General features: G+C 48.1%; 1 protein-coding gene across 1 annotated transcript in view; it reads right to left on the bottom strand.

The window, feature by feature from the left end:
* Positions 1 to 23,904, bottom strand: part of RGS3 (regulator of G-protein signaling 3) — a 130,996-nt gene that overhangs the window by 39,345 nt on the left and 67,747 nt on the right. Inside the window, 1 exon segment of the mRNA XM_011950097.1 lies at positions 19,056 to 19,178. Within this exon segment, the coding sequence (XP_011805487.1) occupies positions 19,056 to 19,178 (123 nt within the window).

Here is a 23,904-nt window from a genome sequence, read left to right on the forward strand (position 1 = left end):
TCAGTTCTCCCTGGCCGAGGGCAATAGCTCCATACTGCCCCCTGCCTCTCATTTTGCCTTCCTCCTCACCATTCTGAACCCTATGAGGCCAGCATCAGCAACACCCATCAACACCTGCGCTCAGGATAAAGTCACACTTCTTCCTACAGCTTCTCAAGACCAGCGCTGTCTGATCCTGAACACACCTCCAGCTTCATCTCATGCTCTGTTCCCCTTCCTTGTCTTCCCGCCTACGCTGGCCTGCGTTAGGGTCCCCAACTAGAACAATCCTTACATCCCAAGCCTCTCCTGCCTCAGAAACTCTCCCCAGGTCCTCCCAGTGGGTGCTCTCATTAGGCCCTTTGTCACCACTGTCATCGATTTATTATATGCTGTTCATGACTGGTGTCCTGGCCCCACACTAGACTGTCAGCTCTGTCGGGTGAGGACCATGCTGGTTGATGAGCCGGGAAGCAGAGGACATCTGAGATCTGCCTAACCAGACCGCATTCACTTGAGGAACTAACCTTCCCTCTCTCATTCTCAAGCCAGGTGATTCACAAGGAACTGACCCAACTCCTGCTCCAGGGAAAGGCATATGACCCAGGACTCAGTCCATTAGTTTAACCCATCCCACTGTCCTCAGTGGCTGGGATGGGCTTGTGATCCTACTTATGCCAATGAGGCTCAGGCCCAGGGACTCTGATGAAATGATTGAGGGAGTCCAACTCCAAGGCCATGGCCATAACCCTGGCCCTTCTGGCAGCAGCACTGCTACCACTAAGGGAGTGAGCTAACACCTAAGTAAATAGAACCAAGAGATGAAGAAGCTGAGGCCAGTTCTCAGTGACATTGCTGAAGGGTCTGAATCCAACTAGGCCTGAAGGCTATCCTTCCTAATCCAGTAAATTCCATTTACTGCTAGAAGCTAATCTGAGTTGGGTTTTTGTCACTTATGCATACTGCATTGCCAGTACTTAGCACAGTGTTTGATGCACATTAGGCACTGTAAACTTCTTTGCTCACTCACACAGTCATTCAACAAACACTCAGCAGCATGAAGGTGACCGCATGTGTTCTATAAGAAGAGTCATCGTGGCTGCTGTTGACAGAGGTGACTACATGGACAGAAGTAGGAAGAGGGAGACCCACAAGAAGCAATGCAGCAGTCCCAGGGACAAAGAGGAGGCCTAAAGAGGGTGGCTGAGACCAAGGGAAGAGGAGGGAGGGGAAGAGTCCCAACTCTAAATTCACTGGAGAACCTCTGACAATCCCTGCCCGTCTCTGGTCTCAGTAGCCCAGTCTGTTTCAGATCCATCATCCTAGCATCCCCAAGCTTTCCCCCACTGATTACAGAGTCCCTGCCTGTTGATACTCAACATTGTCACTGGAGAGTACTGAGGGGAAGGGCAGGGTGGGCTCTGGGGTTGGGACCCAACAGGCAGGGAGTATAGTATAGCAGCTAAGGACACAGGCTCTGGAGCCAGGTGCTCGGGATTAGAACCTGGCCTGCACCTCCTAACTAGGAGACCTTGTATAATCTGCTCAATCTCTCTTTTCCTTTGTTTTCTCGTCTATGAAATGGGGATAATAACAATAGTGCTGGGAAGATTACATATTATCACAGAAAGAAAGCACGCTTTAATGTTAGGCACCATTATTACTATTATTATTATTATTACTATTTGTAGTAGGAAGTCCAGAAAGAGGAGATTGAATACACAGAATAGAAACCATTCCTAAATTAATAGAAAACTTCCCTGAACTAAAGGAAGACTTGGGTCTTCAGACTGAAAGGACTTACTTAGTTAGGACCAGGAAAAATTACCAAAAGAAAACAAACAACTAGAAATAATCTAGGGAAATTTCTGAATTCCAAAGATTGGAAAGAGGAATCCTGGTTGTTTCCATAAATAAATTTTAGAGAATCAAGGAAAAACTGCTCTTAAAACACTAAATACTGGGGAAGCCATAGAACACTGCTCTCAGGCTTCTGGGAGAGAAGGACGATTCACTTAGAAATTTCTATTCAAGCAAACTATGACTCAAACATGAGGACAAATATTTTCAGGCTTACCAGGATAAGAAAGGATACCACCCACAGACCCTTTCTGGAAAAATTACTCAAGAAAGCTCTACAGACAAAAGTGAATTAAAATCGAGAAGTCAAGAATGAGATGATGTGGTATGTGAGAGACAGAGGCAAGCCATGAAAACGGAAACATTTAGAGCCTTAACTACTGATAACTAAAAGTGCAATTTTAAGTAAATGATTCTTAAAACAGAATAGTGCTAATGTTTAAAAATAGTCACAACCGGCCGGGCACGGTGGCTTACACCTGTAATCCTAGCACTTTGGGAGGCCAAGGCAGGCAGATCACGAGGTCAGGAGTTCGAGACCAGCCTGACCAACAGGGTAAAACCCTGTCTACTAAAAATACAAAAATTAGCCAGGCATAGTGGCAGGTGCCTGTAATCCCAGCTACTCAGAAGGCTGAGGCAGGAAAATCACTTGAACCCGGGAGGTGGAGGTTGCAGGAGCTGAGATCGCACCACAACCGGAAACTGAAATTCCAGATAATTAGAACAATACTAGGAGGTATGGAGGAAAGCAGAAAAGTATGGTCCAGCCAACATGATCATTATGGGTTAGAGGCCATGAGGACAGGCTACTATGGATCTGGTGTCATTCCTGATGTTGAAATATGTTTGTGACAAAGGTAACGGTAAAGCCACTAGAATTAGGGTGTATAACTCCAAAGGAAATTTTGCAGAAGAATAATAGGGGTTGGCCTTGGGATGTTTACTACTAAACCATATTCTGAAGCTACAGTCATTAAGTCTAACCTGATGTAGGAATAGACAGATCAACAAGGGAGATGAGAGAGCTTAGAAGCCAAACCACTCATATGTGGAAATTTGGTCTATAAGTGAAGAAAGGAGAGACAATTCAAAAAAATTGGGTTGGAAAAACTGGCCAAACCATTTGGGGGAAAAAACTAATAAGAGTTCCATCTGACACCAGGCACTAAATTAATTGCAGATGAATTTAAAGTATAAATGCAAAAAATAAAAGAATAAAAGTACCTGAATAAAGTTTAGATGAATATTTCTCATAATCTAGGGGTAGGAAAGACCTCAGAAAATATACATGCACCCAACCCCCCCAAAAAAACTTGATACAAAAAAAGTTTACTTCTAAATGATAAAAGATACTATAAAGTTAGAAAGTAAATAACAAACTAGAAAAATAATTATAACCCATATAATAAGCACATGGTTAATATTCTAACCACATAAAGAGCTCTTACAAATGAGATAATGTCTCAGTCAAAAACTGGGCAAAATGACATGAACTGACAAGCCAAAGCAGAAATATAGGTGACTGATCAATATAAAAAGAGGCTGGGCACAGTGGCTCACGCCTATAATTCCAGCACTTTGGGAGGCTGAGGTGGGTGGATCACTTGAGGTCAGAAGTTCAAGACCAGCCTGGCCAACATGGTGAAACTCCATCTCTACTAAAAATACAAAAATGTAGCTGGGTATGGTGGCATGCACCTGTAATCCTAGTTACTCAGGAGGATGAGGCAGGGGAATCGCTTGAACCTGGAAGGTGGAGGTTGCAGTGAGCCGAGATGGCACCACCACGCTCCAGCCTCTGTGACAGAGCAAGACTCCATCTCAAAAAATAAAATAAAATGAATCTCAACCTCACTAATAATGAAATAAATGTAAATTAAGATTAAATATAAATTTTCACTTCTTGTACCAACAAAGAATTAAAAGCAATTTAACATTCCATTTTACATAGGGTGAACTCTCATTCACTGTGAGTAGGAATGCAAATTGTACATGTACTTAACCTCTGTTCCTCTGGTTTCTCAATTATAAAATGGGATAAGAACAACAGTGTAGGGGAGATGACATGTGTAAACAGAAGGAAAGCATTTTTAGAGCACTTCGGCAGTGTGTGCCACACTCTCTCCTAACAGAAAAGCGCAGCAAGATGTTTATTGCAACATTGCTCAGAATATCAAAACATTAGAAACAATCTAATCATGCATCAATACATTAAATACATTATGGTAACTGGGACTACAGGTGCCTGCCACCACACCCAGCATATATATATATATATAAATATTTTTAGTGGAGACAGGTTTTCACCATGTTGCCCAGGCTGGTCTTGAACTCTGGACTCTGGATCAGCCCGCCTCAGCCTCCCAAAGTGCTGGGATTACAGACTTGAGCCACCGCGCCCAGCAGTACAGCCACTTTGGGAAACAGTCTGGTAGTTTCTCAAAAAGTTAAACATTAGTTACCATTTGGCCCAGCAATTTCACTCCTAGGTATACACGTAAGAGAAATAAAAATATATGACCATACAAAAAAACTTGCACACTAATTTTTGTATTTTTTGGTAGAGACAGTGTTTCACCAAGTTGGCTAGGCTGGTCTCGAACTCCTGACCTCGGTGATCCACCCACCTTGGCCTCTCAAAGTGGTGGGATTACCAGCATGAGCCACTGCACCCAACAAATATTTATTTAGAGTGAAATGTGTATTAGGTGTTGAGCTGGATGCTGGGGATGCCAAGATATACCTAAGAGGATTTTTTTTTTTTTTCATTCAGAGATAGGGTCTCACTGCCAATGTATGGCAGCATTATACAGAATAGCCAAAAGGTATAAACAACCCAAATGTCCATCAACTGATGAACGATTAAACAAAATGTGATATTCCATACAACAGAATATCATTCAGTCATGAAAAGGAATTAGGTGCTGATATATGCTACAACATGGATGATCCTGAAAATATTATGCTATATGAAAGAAGCCAGTTGCAAAAGTCCAAATATTATATAATTCCCTTTATATGAAATGTCCAATATAGGCAAATCTACAGAGATGAAAAGTATGAACTAATGGTCGCTTTGGGTTGGAGGAGATGGGGGAATTAATGGATGACAGCTAAGTAGTATGATTTCTTTTTGAGATAATGAAAATGTTCTAAAATTGATTGTGGTGATGGTTACACAAGTGTGTGAATACACAAAAAATTATTGAATTGTGTACTTCAAATGGGTGAATTGTATGGCATTTGAATTAAATCTCAATAAAACTACTCTAAAACAAATTATAGATATGACTAATAAGTCAGAAACATTGTAGTTTAAAGAAATTATTAAAAAAAAGGCTAACATACAAATATCCTTGTTATAGAAAGAGCTCTTTGTGAATTAATAATTAAACTATAAAAGTCCCAATAGAAAAATGAGCAAAAGACTTGCACAGGCTATTCCCAAAAGAGGCAACACAAGTGACTAGAAGGCATATAAATAAATGTTCAACATCTCTAATAATGAAAAAAATGAACCTATTAAAAAATGTAACAATATACCATGTTGGTAATGATGAGGGGGAATAAACATTTTCTTATCCAGACTACCTCAGTTTGCTTGATTTGACAAGATTTTCAGTGCTAAAAAGGGAAAATCCCAGGCAAAGCAGGATAAGCTGGTCAATCTAGATGAGATTAGAAATCAGTACAACCTTTCTGCAGGGTAATTTGGCAATAGGATCAATAATCTATTTTATAAATATATAACTTTTGACCCAAAACTCTACTAACAGGCGTTTATTCTAACAAAACATTCATTCATTCAACAAATATTTGTTTATTTAGTTCCTTTTTGAAATGAAGTTTTACTCTGTTGCCCAGGCTGGAATGCAGTGGCACAATCTCGGCTCACTGCAACCTCAACATGCCAAGTTCAAGCGATTCTCCCACCTCAGCCTCCCCAGTAACTGGGACTACAGGCATGCACCACCATGCCTGGCTAATTTTTGTATTTTTTGGTAGAGACAGTGTTTCACCAAGTTGGCTAGGCTGGTCTCGAACTCCTGACCTTGGTGATCCACCCACCTTGGCCTCCCAAAGTGGTGGGATTACAAGCATGAGCCACTGCACCCAACAAATATTTATTTAGAGTGAAATGTGTACTAGGTGTTGAGCTGGATGCTGGGGATGCCAAGATATACCTAAGAGGATTTTTTTTTTTTTTCATTCAGAGATAGGGTCTCACTGCTGGAGTGCAGTGGTGTAATCATAGCTTACTGTAACCTCGAACTCAGGCTCAAGCCATCCTCCCACCTCAGCCTCCTGTACAAGGATTTTTATCTGAGGTTTTTGTAACAAAGAAAAATTGCAAGCAACCTGAATGATAAACAACTGAAGATTACTTAAATAAAGCATGTTTCATCTACACAATGAAATACTCCACAGGCACTTAAAAATGATATTGTAGAAGAATATTTATTGAAATGGAAACATGGATACACTATGCTGTTAAATGGGGGAGAAAAAGCAGGTTAGAAAATTGCACCAGTAACCCCAATTTGCAAATAAGATATATGTATGTATAAATGAACGCCTGACAGGGCACATTCCAAAATGTTAACAGTGGTTTTTCTCTGGGTGCTGGGATTAAGGATGAACTTCATTCCCTGTTCCTGGTTCATCTGTATTAAATGTTTTCTTCATAATAAACATCAATCACATGGATTACTTTTGCTACAACACAACAACAACAACAACAACAACAACAAAAGTCAACTGCATTAAAACAAACAAACAAAGAAAAAAACAACTTCCCATGCCCCATGAGTGGAGGCCCCAAGGAAGGGGGTTATAGAAAGTCAGATACATGTTCATGGCTTGGTTTTGCAACAAGAGCTACTATTAAGTACCTACTGCATGCCAGGCATTACAACAGATCCCCTTTGATCTCCACAACACCCCAGTGAAATCAGCGTTCTTGTCTCATTTTACAGATGTTCCGTGACCCACCAGTAATCCCATGGCTAGTGAGAGGAAGAGCTAGGATTTGAACCCTGGCCTGTCTGTCTCTAAACCTGCAGGAGCCTGCTACCACCTCAGCTGCCTCTGTTCCTGGGGAGGGGCAGGGAAAGGTCCTGAGCTACTAAGGCCTCTGTCCTGCAGGCCAGATCTAGGCTGGTCCTTGTCCTCCCTCCCTGCAGACAGTCCAAAGAAAGGAGGACAAGTCAGCAAGGGAGGGGACACCAGCAAGAGGAGGTGTGGCACTGGACAGCCGGCTGGCTGAGGTCAGGGCTCAGGATGGGCTAGCCGGGGACTCCTCGCCTGCCAGGCGACTCTCAGGAAGCCTGACCACATCCGGTCCCAGGAGTTCCCAGGCTCTGTGCGCCCAAAGGCAGTGACAGCAAACCTCACAAGGCCTGCAGCCACTGTGCTGAAACAGCCAGGGAAAAACAGCCTGCCAACTGGGCCCTTCTCCCTGGGTTTGTTCACCACCAGCCAGTGCTTTCTGCTCTCTGGGCCTCCAGGGCCTCCTCGCCTGTATGAGGAGGGGGTGTGAGAGCTGATGGCTCCAGGACCCTCCCAGATGGAATTATGTGACTCCATGGGACTTCCGCACATCGGGCCTGGCAGGAAGAGGAAGGGGGTGAGGTCTCCCCACCCAGCTCCTGAAGGAGCCCCCTCCTCTTCCCCTCAGCTCCATTCCCACTGCTATTTTTAGAACAGATGTCAGGGAGCATCTCCACTAGTCCAGCCATGCTCCTAGCTGCAGGTAAAACACAGCAGCCCCATTCATTCTGCTCCAGCAAGCACACGCCAGGAATTTAGACAAGCCAGAGAACTAGACAACCTCTCCCCACGCCATTAGCTGAGCTGCTTTCTCACTGTTTCCATTACAGCCCAACATGGTGACTTGTATTTCCTAAGGCCAACACAGTGAGTTGCTGAGTGAGACAACTCTGAGACCACCTGTGCCCCTCCTCCACCCCCAGCCCAGCAGAATCTTCAGAAGTCACCAACTACATGCCCTTGGCCAAGTTTTGGCCTCTTTCACTTGGTTTCTACAATCTAGCTTGTTAATCAATTGATCTCAGTGAGGGAGGGAGGAGGCTTTCCAGCTCCATATTCAAAGTTTCTATGGTTCTACCAATATTCTAGTCACTCATAAAATAAATGCTATATTTCCAAAGTCCACCTGAGTATTGATTATAGGCCTCTGAATGCATTTTCCCACTCAAAAGTATGTTATAAATAGTGGTCAGCTTCCTAGGCCAGCCTACTTAACCCTTAATAGTCTTCCATCAAGTAGAAACAGTAGAAAACCATATTGCAATAATAGACTTAAACCAAAACAGAAACCCACTAACATTTAGGACAATTTTTTTGAAAATTTATCTTGGGTAGGGTTATCCCAGCAGAAGTGGGTAGGTACTAAAGGTAATGAAAAAGTCAATGGCGACTTATGGGGAAGAGTCTGAAGGAGACTTCTGACCACACCAGAAATGAAAGGACTGCAAACCAGTGACCACAAATTCCACATGGAAATTAGCCTGATGCTTTGGACTGGGAGTTGGAAAGGTTAAAGAATGTACTTGCATACATATTCGGCTAGTGCCAAAGTAATTGCAGTTCTCATCATTACTTTTAATGGAAAACACCACAATTACTTTTGCACCAACCTATATATACGTGAAGTTGAAACAAAAGAGTTCAGTGTGTGTGCCCAGCCACCTGAGCAGAAAGGGAGGAGGGAATGGGAAGATACAGGGTTGGAGAGCCCGTCTTGTGCTGGCCTCCCACGAGGGAGGCTGGAAGAGGCACCTCTAGGGGAGAGGAGGCAGTAATGTGCTCATAATTTGGGTGTCTGTGATGAGGACCCCTTTCTGTCTAAAATATACCTATGTGTGATGAGTACATGATGAATATTCACCAGGAACAACATTTGCATAGGGCCAAACACATATACTCTGTTTCAATGTGAAAACTAAAATGCCTGTTCCCTTTCTTCTTTTCGCCTGGTATTAGAGTACTGAGGCTTTGCAGTCCGCCCATCCTCCCCTCTGAAATCCCTCATGGAACTGTTTCTATGGAACACCTATGTGTCTCCAGACAGTGACTGTGATGAAGAACCAACCTAGCCAATTCTCCCCCTAGACCAGGATCTCCACCTTTTCTGAGGGGAGTAGCTACTTTATCATACTCATCTTTACTGTTATATCCTGATATTCTGGAATCAGATGACTCCTGGAGACCATCTGAATTCAACTCCCTCATTTTTCTTGGTAAAGGAATGGATGATCAGAGATGTGAAGCAATTTGCTCAAGGTCACATGGTGAGTACCAGCAAAATCAGGACTCAAGGCAAGATTTTCAGAATCGCCCGCTGGTTTTCTCTGCGAGCAAGGGGCCCGGTGAGTAAACTCCGCAACCCACAGCAGCAGCTCCAACTGGGTTTCCTTTCCCTCTGGGAATTCCCCAGCGTCAGCATGGGAACACGGTGGTATCCATGACCCTGAAGTGAAACTGGTCAGACCTTCATAAACCAAGTGTAGATCCATGCTCTGGTCTCCACAAAGCTGAGGTGCAACAGAAAAAGCTCTGAAGCCAAAGAATCAGGAGACATGAGCTCTGGTCCTGGCTCTGACACTAACCTTTCTCATGATCCTGGCCAGGTCATTTCTCTTTGTGCACCTGTTTCCTCGTCTAGTTCTAGAATATAGGAGAGTTGAACTGGACAGCCTAATTCAATCCTACCTCTACAGAGCACCTACTATGGACCAGACAAAAATAGAACCAAAGATAAATAAAATATAACATCCACTTGCTCCCAAGAAGGAAGCTCATAGTCATCCAGGTGCTAAGGATGAATTGTGCTAAGGCAGAAAAAGTACTCTGGGAACCACGAAGGGGGAAGTCAGGACTCCTGATGCGTGCCTGAGAAAGGTGTTCTCAGAGGAGCCATTAAGCCTCGAAGGTTGACGATTACATCCGGCGGGGACAGCCAAGGAGGGCAGTCAACATCAGGCAGATGATGTTGAATGTATCTAACTGTGAATGTATACAGTGAGTTTGGAGAAGGGGAAATAGTGCGGTGTGGCTGGGCTCCAGGTGCAAAGCAGGAGTGTAGTGCTACCAAGGAGAGCCTGGAAAGCCAAGCTTTATTCTGAAGACAGTGGCCTCCCACAATGGTCTTTAAGCAGGAATGTAACAGCCCAGCCTCCCTGGCCCTCCCAGCTTGGATGGTGCGCACTTACAGGAAAGTTGTATAGCCAAATAATCCAAAGCAGGTGCCCTGGAGCTGGGCTGCCCAAGTTTCAATCCTAGCCACCCACTAGCTGTGTGACCTTGGGCACGTTTCTTAACTTCTCTGAGACTCAGCATCTTCATCTCTAAATTGGGCATAGTGAGAGTAAATGTATAGCAGGGATAACACATCTCATAAGTCTGCATGAGGATTAGATGAGACAGGGTAGGTGAAAAGCTTGGCCCTGTGCCTGGCTCCTCTTGTAAGAGCCCATTAGATTACCTTCTGGTATCATTCTACCTTTAAAACCAAGGATCTGAGAACAGTTTGGAGGATGGATGGCTCTATTGAGAGAAAGTCTTCAGGGAAGAGAAGGCAAAGACAGGATAGAGGGTAAGGTTGCACTGTCTTCTTCAGGAGCTAAAAAAAAAATAGCAAGACAGCTGAGACCAAGAGCAAGACAGCGAAGAAGGCAGTCTGTCCGCCAACAGGGCGGCAGCAGGGAACTGGGAGGAGAGCTGGAAGCTGCCTGGAAACAGCTTTTTAGGGAGAAGAGTCTGCATCTCTTGGGGGAGATGGCTGAAATCAGATCCGATTCCCTGTTATTCAGGGCTGAGATTCTAAATCAGTCAATTAGCAAAACCTGGGCACAAAACCTGGCAGGTTCAGCATGGGCAGGCTGTCTCCCTGCCCTCAGCTGGTCTCAGGTCAAAGGCCTCCTTCCAGTACTTACGCTGGGCACAAGCCACCCTGAGCCTGAAGTTATACCTCTCTGCCTTTGGCCAACATTCCATCACTGCCAAGCACTTCAGGACTCTGTCTGCTGATCCTTTTGATGCCAAATTCAAAAGGGGAAGGGGTGTAAGCTACCCATTCCAGAGCTCCCTGAGAACCTGTCTTAAGGAGCTCAATCTGATCTCTCATTTTAGGCTTTTTTCAAATCTTGTGGGAAGCTATTGATCTTTTCAGCCTGTGCCACCCTCAGGAAAATGCATTCTGGAAGTTTATCCTCCACTGGGTGGAAATTAAGGCATCTCATTTTATTTATCCTAAAAGCATCCCCTCTACAGCTTGATGGGCCACAGCTTCTGACATGCCGGATATCCCTCTCTTGCCTCTTCCTGGAGATGATTGATTTCTCTTACTTCTATCCCTAAAAGGCAAACCTTTTTATCTGAAATGAGCGGTAGATGAGGTTCAAAGGCCTCGGCTTGAGGGCAAGCTTGGCCCTTGCCAGCTGTGTGACCTAGGATAAAACATCTAACTTCTCAGAGCCTTGGTCTCTTTCACCCATAAAACAAGGCTGCTGGGAGGCTGAGGGGAGATCATGATCATGCCTGGGGACCCCAGTTGCTGTCTCCAAAGCTCAGGCTCTCGCTGTGGGGCTTTCGCTGTGCGGAGTCCTTCCACATTGCAAAACTGCCTGCATCTTCACTTTGCAAAACCCTCTTGGTGCCTTGGTGCCATGTGTGACAAATGAGGACTTTGGTGGGAGAATTTATGGGGAAAAAAATAAAGAATAAAAATATAAGACATATATAAATAAATGTCATTATTTCCAAAAGGTCTACAAAGTCCCAACTCCCAAATGGCCAAAAGACCCAGGTCAGCAGAGATCCAGGACTGATGGCTTACAGGATAGATGAAGAGTTTTAAAAGACCCAGAGCCTGAGACATTAGAAAAAAAAAAAAAAAACACAAACGTGAAAATAGGATCAGAGAGTTGGGGGTGAGTGGTGAACTAAAGAATAACTTTGTATTCAAGTTGCACAGATGGTCTTTACAACAATAAATGGTTGTGCTCCCATCCTCCCAGCTCCTGGGCCTGAGACACCAAACCAAGACAATTGGCCCATCAGGAAAGAGGCCATTGTGTGCTTCTTAGCATGATTTATGTAGTAGGGAGGGGCTCGGCAATGCTTCCCATGACTATAGCTCTCAAGTGCAATTTCGATAGCTTGTTCATCATCCTGGACAGCTAGGATGGACTGGGATGCTGGACAGCAGTGGCCATCAGGTCATGTTTCATCTTCTTGAGCCTGTGGAGCCAAATTAATTGTTCCATCGATTTGAGAGGCAGAGCAGCAATGGTGCTATGGCTCACCACAGTCACTGCCCAAGGCCCACCAGGAACTGATGTCTGCTTCCCTAACAGCTGGGCCTGGGACCCTGATGTGAGCATCTGCTCAACTCAGCAGCTTGTCAGGACAGGCTGGGTGAAAAGTCCTGTCCCTAGGGCTGTGTGCTGCATTCAGATTGTCCATTTCTTTGTGGCCAGAGCTTCTGTCCTCTGCACCTGTCTGGTAGACACAGGTAGGTCACCAGGTCCAGGAGAGACGAGCTTGCTGCCTTCCCAGACAGGCGAGTCTCCTGTGCCTCACATTCCCCTTATGTCATTTTGTAAGGGAATCAAATGAAATCAAAGTGCAGCTTGCTGTCTGTGCAGACCCAGCTGCTCAGCCTCTCACAATTCCCCCCCGGCCGGCTGAGCCCTGGAGGACAGAGATGCTGTGTATCATTAGTCCCAGTCCAGGCAGCGTCTACTCCCCTGCTGGGTGAGGGGCATTGGTCTGGTCACGGGCAGATCCAGCCCATCCCCTATTAGACTGCTGAGTCAATATGTCTGATCTTTTCTAGGTTGAGAGGAGGATAAGTGGGAGGTAAGGGGTGTATTCTCTTCTAGGCCACTATTTTTGGGGTTCAAGTGGCCATAGCAGCTGAGCAAGCTCACAGGGGCACAAGAACCTTTCTCTAAAGATGCTGAGGTCTTACACAACACGAAGAATGTCCAAGGTCAGGCAGCCTCTCTGGCCTGAGCCAGCCCTCAGCCTCTCTGATCCTCTTTTCCTATGCAAGTGACTCTAATCCTCTTGATACACTTTTGCCCATGAGCCGTGCAGCAGGCAGTCAGTGGGGTGGGCTCAAACTGCTGTCCCCTTGGTTGGTCTTCCTTCAGCCCTGTGGCAGGACAGTCTCCACTAGAGCTGCTAAGCCACCTCCAGCCCAGTCCCTGGCCCTTGGGAGCCCCACAGAAAGCAAGCCAAGTCAGTTTCCAGGGCACTGTGTGGCAGCTTCTATCACAATGCTCAGCATAGGATGGAAAGACAGCACAGTGGCCCCTGCTAAGGCCTGGGCAGCCGTGAACTCTCCCACCTAGCCCAGGCTGAGCACTCACTGCTTCCAACTTCCAGGAACATTCCTAGAACTCAGCACTGGCCCCCTACCCAGGCCTGGCCAAAAGGTGGCTCTGTGAGGAAGGTCCTAATCCTCACTCACATCCACTGAGAGAGGGGGGCCATTGAGGAGGAGGGTAGGCAGGGGGATGAGGCAGGGAGTCATCTCTTCTCCTCCAGAGCCTGGCATTCAGGCACCCACCTCCCCAGCCACCATCCAGGACAAGCCAGCAGGACAGACCTCACCTGGTTAACTGAACGAGCCCTCTAACTGATCTCACACCCACTTGGGTCCCTCCTATGTGTAAACTGATCTTGTAGAAATGTACCTGCAACTCCCTTCCTCAAAAGTCTTCAATGGCTGCCCAGTGTATCTAGAATGAAATCAATAAGACATCAACCACCAAACCCTGCACAGTCAGGCCCTCACCCACTGTGTCTTGCCCCTCACTAAGCTCCAGTCACACTGGCCTGCTCGCCATTCCTCCAGCCCGACGAGCTCCTTCCCATCTCAAGGACTCTCCACGTGCTATTCCATCTACCAGGAACACTCTTCCCCAAGTCCAGGACTGGCTCCTTCCTCCCCAGCCCACAAGTCTAGGTTTAAAAGTTATGTCCTTCCCCATCCCCACCCCTACACACAGCAATCTAAGTACAATTCCCTCTTGAAGAAATCTGTGCTTTTTCCTTCATAGATGATCACAGCTTGCCATCACGTGTGTGCATGTGTGTGTGTTGGTGCTGACTTATTTAATGCTCACTCCCAGCTGGACTGAAATCTTGATGACAGCGAGACCGTATCCGACTTTTTCTCCACAGTATACCCAGCTCCTAGCACAGAGCCTGGCATAAAGTAGATGCACCCGACATATCCATCGAATGAATGAGTCAATGTGTACAGGTGGAAAATGAGTGAATGGGCAGAGATGTCCTCTGGCAGCAGCAGATCATGGCATTGTTCTTCATCAGGGTGACCTCTCCCAACCTCTCCTGCTGCCCCCAAGGCAGGTCCAGGAGCCATCACTGGAAGCCCAGACATGGAATGTCCTCCTCCTCCTCCTCCTCCTTGGAAGGAAGAAGCCTCTGAGTCCTCTCCTCTTGGGGCTTTCTGCGGCCAGTCTCTGCATGCCCACAAGGCCTCTCACACCACTGTGGTCCTTCTGTTGACACACCCTTGGGACTGCTCCCTTCAGATGACCCTAGGCCCACCATCTTGGTCCTCTGTTTCGGGTCCAGTTGAGGTGAGGTTACTGTGTGGTAGGGGATGCCCAAGAAAGGGTTAAGTTGCCAGAAGCAGAGTCCCGCCCTTGGGTTTGCTCAGCCAATCAGAGTCTGTCCTGATGAGGTAAAGCTTCTATCCTGGGTGGCATTGGTTGAGTTGACCGGCCCCATCTCCTGCTGGAGAGAGCCGAAAGGGTGGAGTTTCTGTGGAACCAGACAGAACTGGAATTAGCTCGCTTTCTACTCAGGCCGGGCTGCCTGACTGCAGGACCTGCCTCTGCTCCTTTCTAATGCACTCACACCCTGGCATCTCCAGGGCTGTCTCTAGTGGCCCCAGTGGAGATGACAAGGTGGCACACACCTCACTGTCACATCTGGGAGAAGTCTTAGAGCAAGAGCAGACAAGGAGGCTTCAGTTTCCCTGCCTGGGGCCCTGGAATATGGCAGGTGTCTACCAGGAAGTGACATGGAGCAGTTGTCACATGTGCTCCGAGCACCAGCAGCAGCTTCAATGAACAAGGCCCCCGATGAATCTTCCCATATGGGCAGCACTTTAAGACCATGACAGTGAGAACGACAGCGGCTAGTTCAGAGTTCGTCTTGCATGCCACTTTGCAAAGCACATCCTGAGTTCAATCCTCACAAGAAGACTCTTAATCCATCCACTTTACTGATGCAAAAACTGAGTCTCAGAGAGGCTAAGTGGCTCACCTGAGGTCACATCGCTTACTATGTTATTTTGAACTATCTGTCATGTCTGTCTCCGCCACCAGACTGTGATCTCCTGAGGAAAGGGAGTGATGGATTGCTCTGTGTCCCCCCTGTGGAGCACAGGACCTGCCCTGAGAATGGGGCCAGGCCCCACTGCACTGTGTCTGCCCTTATCCTAAGGGCTCAGTTTCCATGCTTCTCAGAAGGCTTTCTGGAGCCCAGCGCAGCACCAGGCACATGAAGGATACTGAGCAGGAGGCTCACGGCATAGATGATGCTTGGATAGCCAGGACCCCACTGGATCCTTCTTAGGACCCGCAAGCATGGCTTTCATGCTCAGATCACCACTCCAGTGCCCTCCTCACCTCTCTCCTATTAGGAGAATTCCATAGGGACAGGGACCAGGTCTCATTCATCTCTGTGACCCCAAAGGATCTAAACCAGTATCTGGCACTGAGAAGGCGTTTATTATGTATATTTGCTTGAATAATCAAAAGAATATATAACTGCCTCTCCCTTCTAGCTTAGAACCTGAATGGCCACAGGTGGGCCCGGCTCTGGGTTATTCTAGATTAGAAGCCTTGCAGCAGTTCCCCATGCAGGGAGTTTAATACAAGGATTCCCAGGCAGAAGAATAAAGGTAGGTGGCCCCCAGCTACAGACAATGAAGCAACAGAGGGGCAGAGCTCTGAAGAGGAAGGAGGGGGTGATGAACAGGAGTAGGAAGTTGAGACAAGAGAGAAAGTAGTTCATTTATTTCTACAAGAAATGGAGACTAGATGGCCCCCAGCCCTCGGCTTTCACGAAAATCACAAAGCTTGGAGAGACAGAAAGAGCCATGGGCCCAGTGCCCAGATGGGACTACTGAGGCCACAGCAGTCAGCGGCTGCTGAAGGTCCCACAGCAAGGGTGTGACCTCCCAACTGTTCTTTAAGTCCATCTTCCCCTGACTCCCTCCACCTTCCCGACAAACATATATTTCATCTTCAAGGTAAATTGCACTTACTATGTTTTGTGAATTTGGGAAGAGCTTTACATTCCTTAAGATATTTAAAGAATCCCCCACATCTGGGTGTCAGCAGACACTATTGAAAGGAGCATGGGTGTTTGGAAAGTTGCCTTATAAAACCCCTTTTCCCAGAGAGGCATTTGGGTGGGGCAGGGGTAGGGTGGGGGGTCTAGGCAGTGTTTTCCTTTGTTCAGCAGAAGGTGGAGCATCCGCAGAAAGAACACAGAAAAGGCATTCAAAGGTGTGCTACTCTTGAGGTCAGGAGTTCGAGACCAGCCTGGCCAACATGGTGAAACCCCATCTCTACTAAAAACACAAAAATTAGCCAGGCATGGTGGCATGTGCCTGAGGTCCCAGCTACTCAGGAGGCTGAGGCACAAGAATCACCTGAACCCAGGAGGCAGAGGTTGCAGTGACCTGAGATTGCACCACTGCACCCCAGCCTGGGTGACAGAGCGACACTCCATCTCAGAGCAAATTGGTCCAGCAGGACCCTTATACCTGAAGAGCAAGCAGTCAGCCTCTGAGCTCTGCTTGGCCCTTCTTCTTCTGCCCTGGAGACGGAGACCTTAGTGGCCAGCCCTTGGTAAAGAGGTTCCTGGTCACCCCGAGGCTGCCAGGACCTGATGGAACTGAGCACAAGTGGACAATGCTGTGGACCAGCTGGACAGCCAGGTGGGCCCTGTCAGTAAGGTTGCTAAAGCACTGCTAGAACTACCTACGGCTGGAGAGAATCATATTTACTGGAATTCCTCTCAGGAAGCATTCTGTAAGTGTCTAGAAGGAGTAACTTGCTAAGATTCTTTGCATGTGCATGCTGGCGGTAGGGATGGGGAAAGTTGAGCAGTGAGACCTCTAGGGCCTGCCTGACAAAAGACAGTTATATCATGGGCTTCCTAGGAGGGTGGCCCAAGTGGGGTGTGCCGGTGTGGTGCCAGGCCCAGTTCTTAGGCCTGGGAAGTAATTCTGAGGCTGTCCCAGCACTCGGGCCCCCTCCTTCATCCTTCTCCTGTCCAGCACACAGCTTCTCCATGGAACACGCGTTTGAAGAGTTTGGGTTTGAAGAGGTGTTCAAACTGCTCTGCCCAGGATTCCCATACATCCTAGTGTGGCCCTGAAGCCAGGCCTCAAACCCTCGGGCCCTTCCAGGGTCAGCCAGCCAAGCCCAAAGCCCTTCAGGGACCAGAGCCTGACCCAGAAACAGCCTGCCTTCAGTCACCCTCTGTTCTCCCGAACCTGAAGATGGAGAGATTCTCCAAGGTATTGAGAAGGCTGCTGCTAACACACTCCAAAGTCAGCAAACTCTGATGGTGAGGCACAAAGAGCTCTTTCCCCGAGAAGAGGAGGCACAAGCCCAAAGGAAAAAAAAACTGAGGGCATGGGTTCAGCCATTCGACGTCCCAGGGGCCACCCCAGTGAAGAAGAACTGGCCTGGATTCTGACTGTGACCAACCCAGGATCAGTGGGGCAGGGAAACCTATAGGCATGGTGACAGGCTTCTGCTCAGTAGAAGAACCTGACAGTGGCAACCAGCCAGTGTTGCAACAAACCACCTGGGGCTGGGCAGGGGGCAATACATTCCCCACAGCTATGGCTGAGCGAGTGCCTACTGCATACCAGGCACTGTGCTATAGCCCGTATATGCACCCTCTCATTTCATTCTCACAACAACACTTTGAGGGAAGGATTATTGTCCCAGGTTACTGGTGGGGACATCAAAGCACAGAGCAGCAAAGTGACTTTCCCAAGTTCCCACTGCCAGTTGGTGGTAGAGGGTGGCTCAGAAGTCCGTGCTCTTCCTACTGTCTCCCCTCATCCAAGTTATTCTTGCCACTAGCTAGTGTAAAACAAGAGAACATTCACAGCTAAGATGATGTAATTCTCAGATCCTCACTCCTTTCGGGAATAGCTGGGGAGCTGCTGTCCACCACTGGCCCTCAGAAGAGGTTGCCAACTGCCTCTTCCCCACCTCCTGCCTCAGAAGGCCTGACCCCCACTGCCCCCTGCATAGGCCTGCTGCCCATGGCATGGGGGCCTGAGCGCACCAGGGAGAAGCAAAAAGGCCAGCAAGTTCACAGGCTGCAGCCCTCTTTCATCTCTCCTCTTCCCCTAGATCCAGCAGAGGAACCACCTCAGCAACTTTTGCAGCCAACCAGACCCAATTCCCAAATGCCCAGCACTCTTAGCAAGAGAAGGGACCCGAATGACTCACCAATGAGGTAATATAACTGTATTTTGTGGCTGGCATCGGAGTCTCAAAGGGAAAGGCTATGTGGTCCAGCTCCTACTCCATCCCCTCTCCCCAGGCACTGGATGGGCTGAGCAGTGCCTGGCCCAGAACACCCTCCCCTGGGAATCTCTAATCTTCCCTGATGCTCCTGCCAGCCAGTCCCCAGGCCCCAGCAGTCGGCTCTACTTGGCTCTGGCCCACATGGAACTATACAGCATACAACAGCTTCTGCCGCAAACATCCCCTCTATCGCATCTGCCTGGGGCCAATGTTAAACACCAGTGTGCAGCCCCTGGGCACAGACTACCCAATGGCAGAGGTGAATGCATGCCAGGCAGCATCAGGGAGGCCAGCCCAAATTAAACCTTGCCATAGGCAAACCGAAGAACAGAGTGCAGAACTGATGGGCCACGCTTAATTTCACTCTGTCGCTGGACATGAGCACTGTCAGACCCACTCAGCAGACCCAATGACATGCCAAGGAGGAGAGACATTCGGGCATAGGCCCCCACTTGCCAAGAGCTCATTGCCCAGAGCCAAGTTGGAAGCTCAGGCTGGCCCCCAGCTCAATGCAGAGGCTCAAGGGTCCAGGCTGGCTGAGGGGAAACAAGGCAGTCAGGCCACAGCCATTGTCAAGGCCCTTACCTTGCTGTCCGGGGGCGACGCTGCCAGCTGTTGCTGCTTGGCGATGTTCTCCGACAGGCACCAGCACACTCTCTTCTTCTGCTCCTGCGAGTGCGCTTCCAAAGTGAATAAGCACTCTGCCTTCTGACGTCAGGGAAAACAGAGAAATGGACAGTCAGGGCTGCTCCCTGGTTCAGGGGGCTCCCAGGCCCAAGCCCATCCCTGTGCTCCAGAGGGTGAGGCTGCAGCCGGGAGGGGAGTGTCCGCCAAAAGCCGCAAATGCACACTAATCCCCAGTGACATCGAGGCAGCCAGAGGCATAGGGAAGTGGGTTCAAGGGCCAGCTGGCGAGCTGTTGGCCCACAGGTTGGGGGAGGGGAGGGAGGCAGTGGCTCCCAACACAGCAGAAGCCTGTGGAGAGCTGCAGGACAGAGCCGATGAGGTCACCCCCAGGGGCAGGCAGCACAAAGCAGCAGCTGGGAGAGCACGTGGGGAGCCCAGAGGGCCAGGGCCTTGGGCTGATGCTCTGTGGAGCCAGGAACCCTCCCCACCTCCCCGGGCTTACAGAACCCATCTCCCTCACAGCGTTCTCCTCTGATCTCAAGGCCAAGGCTGAACGGGTGGTTGGACGGGCATACCAACAGAACCCAAATAGCAACTCAGGGCCCTTTGGAAAGTCTTTGACGGGTAGGGTCATGTGGCCCTTTGCAGCCCCACTGCCCAGCACATGATCTCGGTCTAATTAGTGACTGTTCAGCTCAGTCGAGGGCAGCAACATCCCCAGCACTGCTGACATTTAGGTCCCGCTTCACTATTTAACCTTGTTAAGTACTACAGTCTCCTCTCCCCAAATAAACTATAAACCCCTTTTAGAAAGGCCTTTTTCATCTAGGCCTCGTATAGTGCTTAGCAAGCAATGGCCTTGGTAAGCTCTGGTTGCCAGGACGGACTTCTGGGATGAGGTGAAATCCAGGTCAGCTTTGACACAAGCACCAGGGAGCTTCAGGGACCCAGAGAGTTGCCCCTAAAGCAGTCAGAGTGTGCTAGGGATGGGGTAGGGATGGTGGTACGTGCCCAGGATTGCCATCCACAACCGGGTACTCTCATCAGGGGATTACAAACTCTGTCTGCCTCCACTGGAATTTGATTATAACCCCAAAGGGCTGCGATTAGATGAACTCAGCCAGGGAGCTAAGAGCATCAGCTGATCCCTTGGAACAGAAAAAAAAAAAAAAAAAAAGGACAGTGTTTCTATCCAGCCCTTTCTCATTTTGCAGTTGGACAGGCCTGGTTTGAATCCGAGCTGGGCCACTTCCCAGCTGTCAACCTCAGGAAAGTCCCAAGCTGCCTGTAAAATGGGGATATAATGGCATCACTTGGCTTTCAGAGCTACTTAGGAGGGCAAGCAAGGAGGACAACAATCAGGCCTCAACAAACAGTCACTAGTATTACTATTCAGCAATTCATTTGTTTAATAACTATTTATTGACTGGGCGCAGTGGCCCATGCCTGTAATCCCAGCACTTTGGGAGGCCAAGGTGGGCGGATCATGAGGTCAGGTGTTCAAGAACAGCCAGGCCAACATGGTGAAACCTCATCTCTACTAAAAATACAAAAATTTGCCAGCATGGTGGCACACGCCTGTAATCCCAGCTACTCAGGAGGCTGAGGCAGGAGACTTACTTGAACCTGGCAGATAGAGGTTGCAGTAAGCCAGGATCGCACCACTGTACCCCAGCCTGAGCGACAAAGCCAGACTCAGCCTGGGTGACAGAGCAAGACTCAGCCTTGAAAAAAAAATAAAATCAAATAACTATTTATTGAGCACCTGCTCTGTGACAGGGATAGTCCTAGGCATTGGAAATAAAGAGATAAATGAGACATTTATCTCTTAGGGACAGTCCTAGGCATTGGAAATAAAGACGTAAATGAGACAGACTAAGCATGGGCTCTCAGGTTAGGGGCAAATACAATAATATTTATTATTTATACAAATAAACAATTAAAGAAATAATATATAGCCCTCCCTATCCATGGGTTCTACATCCATGGATTCCACCAACAGAGGATGAAAAATATTTGAAAAAATATTTTAGGCTGGTCACAGTGGCTCCCATCCGTAAACCAGCATTCTGGGAGGCCAAGGCAGGGGGATCATTTGCGCTCAGGAGTTCTAGACAAGCCTGGGAAACACGGTGACACCCAGTCTCTACAAAAGTTAAAAAAAAAAAAAATTAGTTGGGTGTGGTGGTGTGCGCTTGTAGTCCCAGCTACGTGGGAGGCTGAGGTGGGAGGATTGCTGAAGCCCAGGAGCTTGAGGCTACAGTGAGCAATGATTGTGCCACTGCACTCCAGCCTGGGTGACAGAGCAGACCTTGTCTCAAAAAAAAAAAAAAAATTCATCTGAACTAAATATGTACAGATACCTTTTCCTGCCATTATTCCCTAAACAATACAGTTCAGCAACTATTTACATAGCAATTACATTGTATTAGGTATTATAAGTAATCTAAAGATAATTTAAAGTACATGGAAGGATGTGTATAGGTTATATGTAAATACTACCCCATTTTGTATCAAGGATTTGAACATCTTTGGACTTTGGTATCTGTGGGGTCCTGCAACAAACCCCTGGTGGATACTGAGGGACAGCTGTAATTACAACTTGTGAAAATGTCATCAAGGTCATAAAGGGAGAGGTCGTACTTGAGGTGATCAGAAAAGGCCTCTTATACAGGCCTTTTATACAGGCCAATACACAAGCTAAGCTAAGGCATGAACAGTAAGAAGGGGTCAGCAAAAACAATGTTTGGGAGAAGCTGTTCCAGAAACAGGTCTTGAGCTGGGGTGGACTATCGCATCAGATGATAGCATCTAGGGACTTCTTCTACCCTGCATCCGACCCAACCCTTAGGAATGCCACCCTTCAGAGTGGGGGCACATCCCACACTGAGTGCCAGCCATTCCTCTCAGGCCCAAAAGTGCTCAGAAGTTGATCTTCCTAAAAGCATCTGGGGAAAGAGGAAAGAAAGCCCTGCCCGCTGGTTTCAGGGAACTGGGTGGTGCGCTGAGGCACTCCTGGAGCTTCCACTTAACAGCTTCCCTCCGCTGCCCAGAACCCTCTAGCCCATGGCAGGGGAAGGATATGGCCAGCAGAAGACCCCAAGATTTCCCAGGGAGAAGCCAGATGAGGCAGATGCTGACCAGAAGGCCCTCTGCTCCCCATCTCCAGTGTTCCCATGTAAAGATTGGGGGTGAGGCAGGAACTGTGGTCCCTTCCAGCTTGGAAAGGCCATCACTCCATGAACCTGGACCTGGCCTGAGACTCCTAGTCCTGCTTCTACCCAGCTGGGTGGGCTTTAGCCCATTCCTTAATCTCTCTGAGCCTCCATGTCCTCTTCTCTTTCTGTTCTGAAGCAGGAATTCTGCCTTAGTAATAATTCCTTTTGTCTAACTATCAATTTTAAAAAGAACTTTCCAGCTGGGTGCGGTGGCTCATGCCTGCAATCCCAGCACTCTAAGAGGCCAAGGCAGGCGGATCACCTGAGGTCAGGAGTTTGACCAGTCTGGCCAATATGATGAAACCCTGTCTCTACTAAAAATACAAAAATTAGCCAGGCATGGTGGTGTGCACCTGTAATCCCAGCTACTCGGGAGGCTGGGGCAGGAGAATCGCTTGAACCCAGGAGGCAGAGGTTGCAGTGAGCTGAGATCGCACCATTGTACTCCGGCCTGGGTGACAAGAGTGAGACTCTGTCTCAAAAAAAAGAAAAAGAACTTTCCCAGCCATGATCTCATGTTGATCTTGGCAATGCAGTGAAAGGCAGGGATGGTATGGATTGTTGTCCCCATTTTATGGAAGGGAATGGCCAAGGTTCAGAGCAGCTAAGGACCTCCCTGAGTCTCATTACCAATGAGGAGCAGAGCTGCAGCTCAAAGCCTTGGAGAACCACATGCTGAGATCTCATCTCCAACACCTGGGGAGGTCTCATCACCTGGTCAGGCTGCCACATCTGTGGCTGGCAGGAATGTTCCCCCTTGCAGACTAGACCAAGAGGCAACAAGAACGCAAAGCCTCCAGGAGAAATTCTGTAGGTAGCTGGGTCTCAGAGCAGCTGCAGAGTTCGCTGGCAGCTTTTTGTATAACTGTCCACTGCTCTAAGCTCCAGGATGGGGTCCCCCTCCCTACAAAAGTATGAAAAAGTTCCCTCCATGCTGGGAAAGCATCTCACAGTGAGAGCCACCTACCCTCAATACAGAGGCAGCCCCCTCAAATCCCATGCCCTGCACAGTGCTAAGACACTTACCAGTGATACCTTGACACTTCTTCCAACAACTTTGCAAGGTAACAGCCGTGATTATGCCCATTTTACTGACACCACAAGAACCACTCTCCGCTGCCCTGCACCATGGGAATCTCCTTTGGAAAGCCATATTTCTTCACCTGAGATAGTGACCATATTGCCTGTCTCAACAGCAGAGTGTAGGGCTGGGTCTCTGGCTCTCAGAGCTTGAAGCTCTAATACTAGAGGACCCAGAAGGCTTCCAAGGCAGGGGGCAGAGCTGGCTGGCTTAGACGGGCAAACATTTTTGGGAGACCTAAGCTTTGGTCTCTCTCTCTTGGCCAGGCCAAGAGAGACAGCACTAAGCCAGCACCCTCCAGGGAGGCTGAATTCCCATCTGCCTTAATCTGTCTAATTGGGGACACTCATTACCTTCCTGGCTTCCCTCACAAGTAACCCATCTCTTTTAATGCAGGGTGTGATCCAACTCGTTGGTCTCAACACTGATGCCCACTGTGCCCTCAATACCAGGCTCTGGGGTCAAGGCCGTAAGCCGCCCTGAAGGCCTCTTCACGTAACTCACTCAG

The sequence above is a fragment of the Colobus angolensis genome, unplaced genomic scaffold, assembly GCF_000951035.1.
Source record: "Colobus angolensis palliatus isolate OR3802 unplaced genomic scaffold, Cang.pa_1.0 Scaffold301, whole genome shotgun sequence".
In the NCBI taxonomy this organism is placed as follows: Eukaryota; Metazoa; Chordata; class Mammalia; order Primates; family Cercopithecidae; genus Colobus; species Colobus angolensis.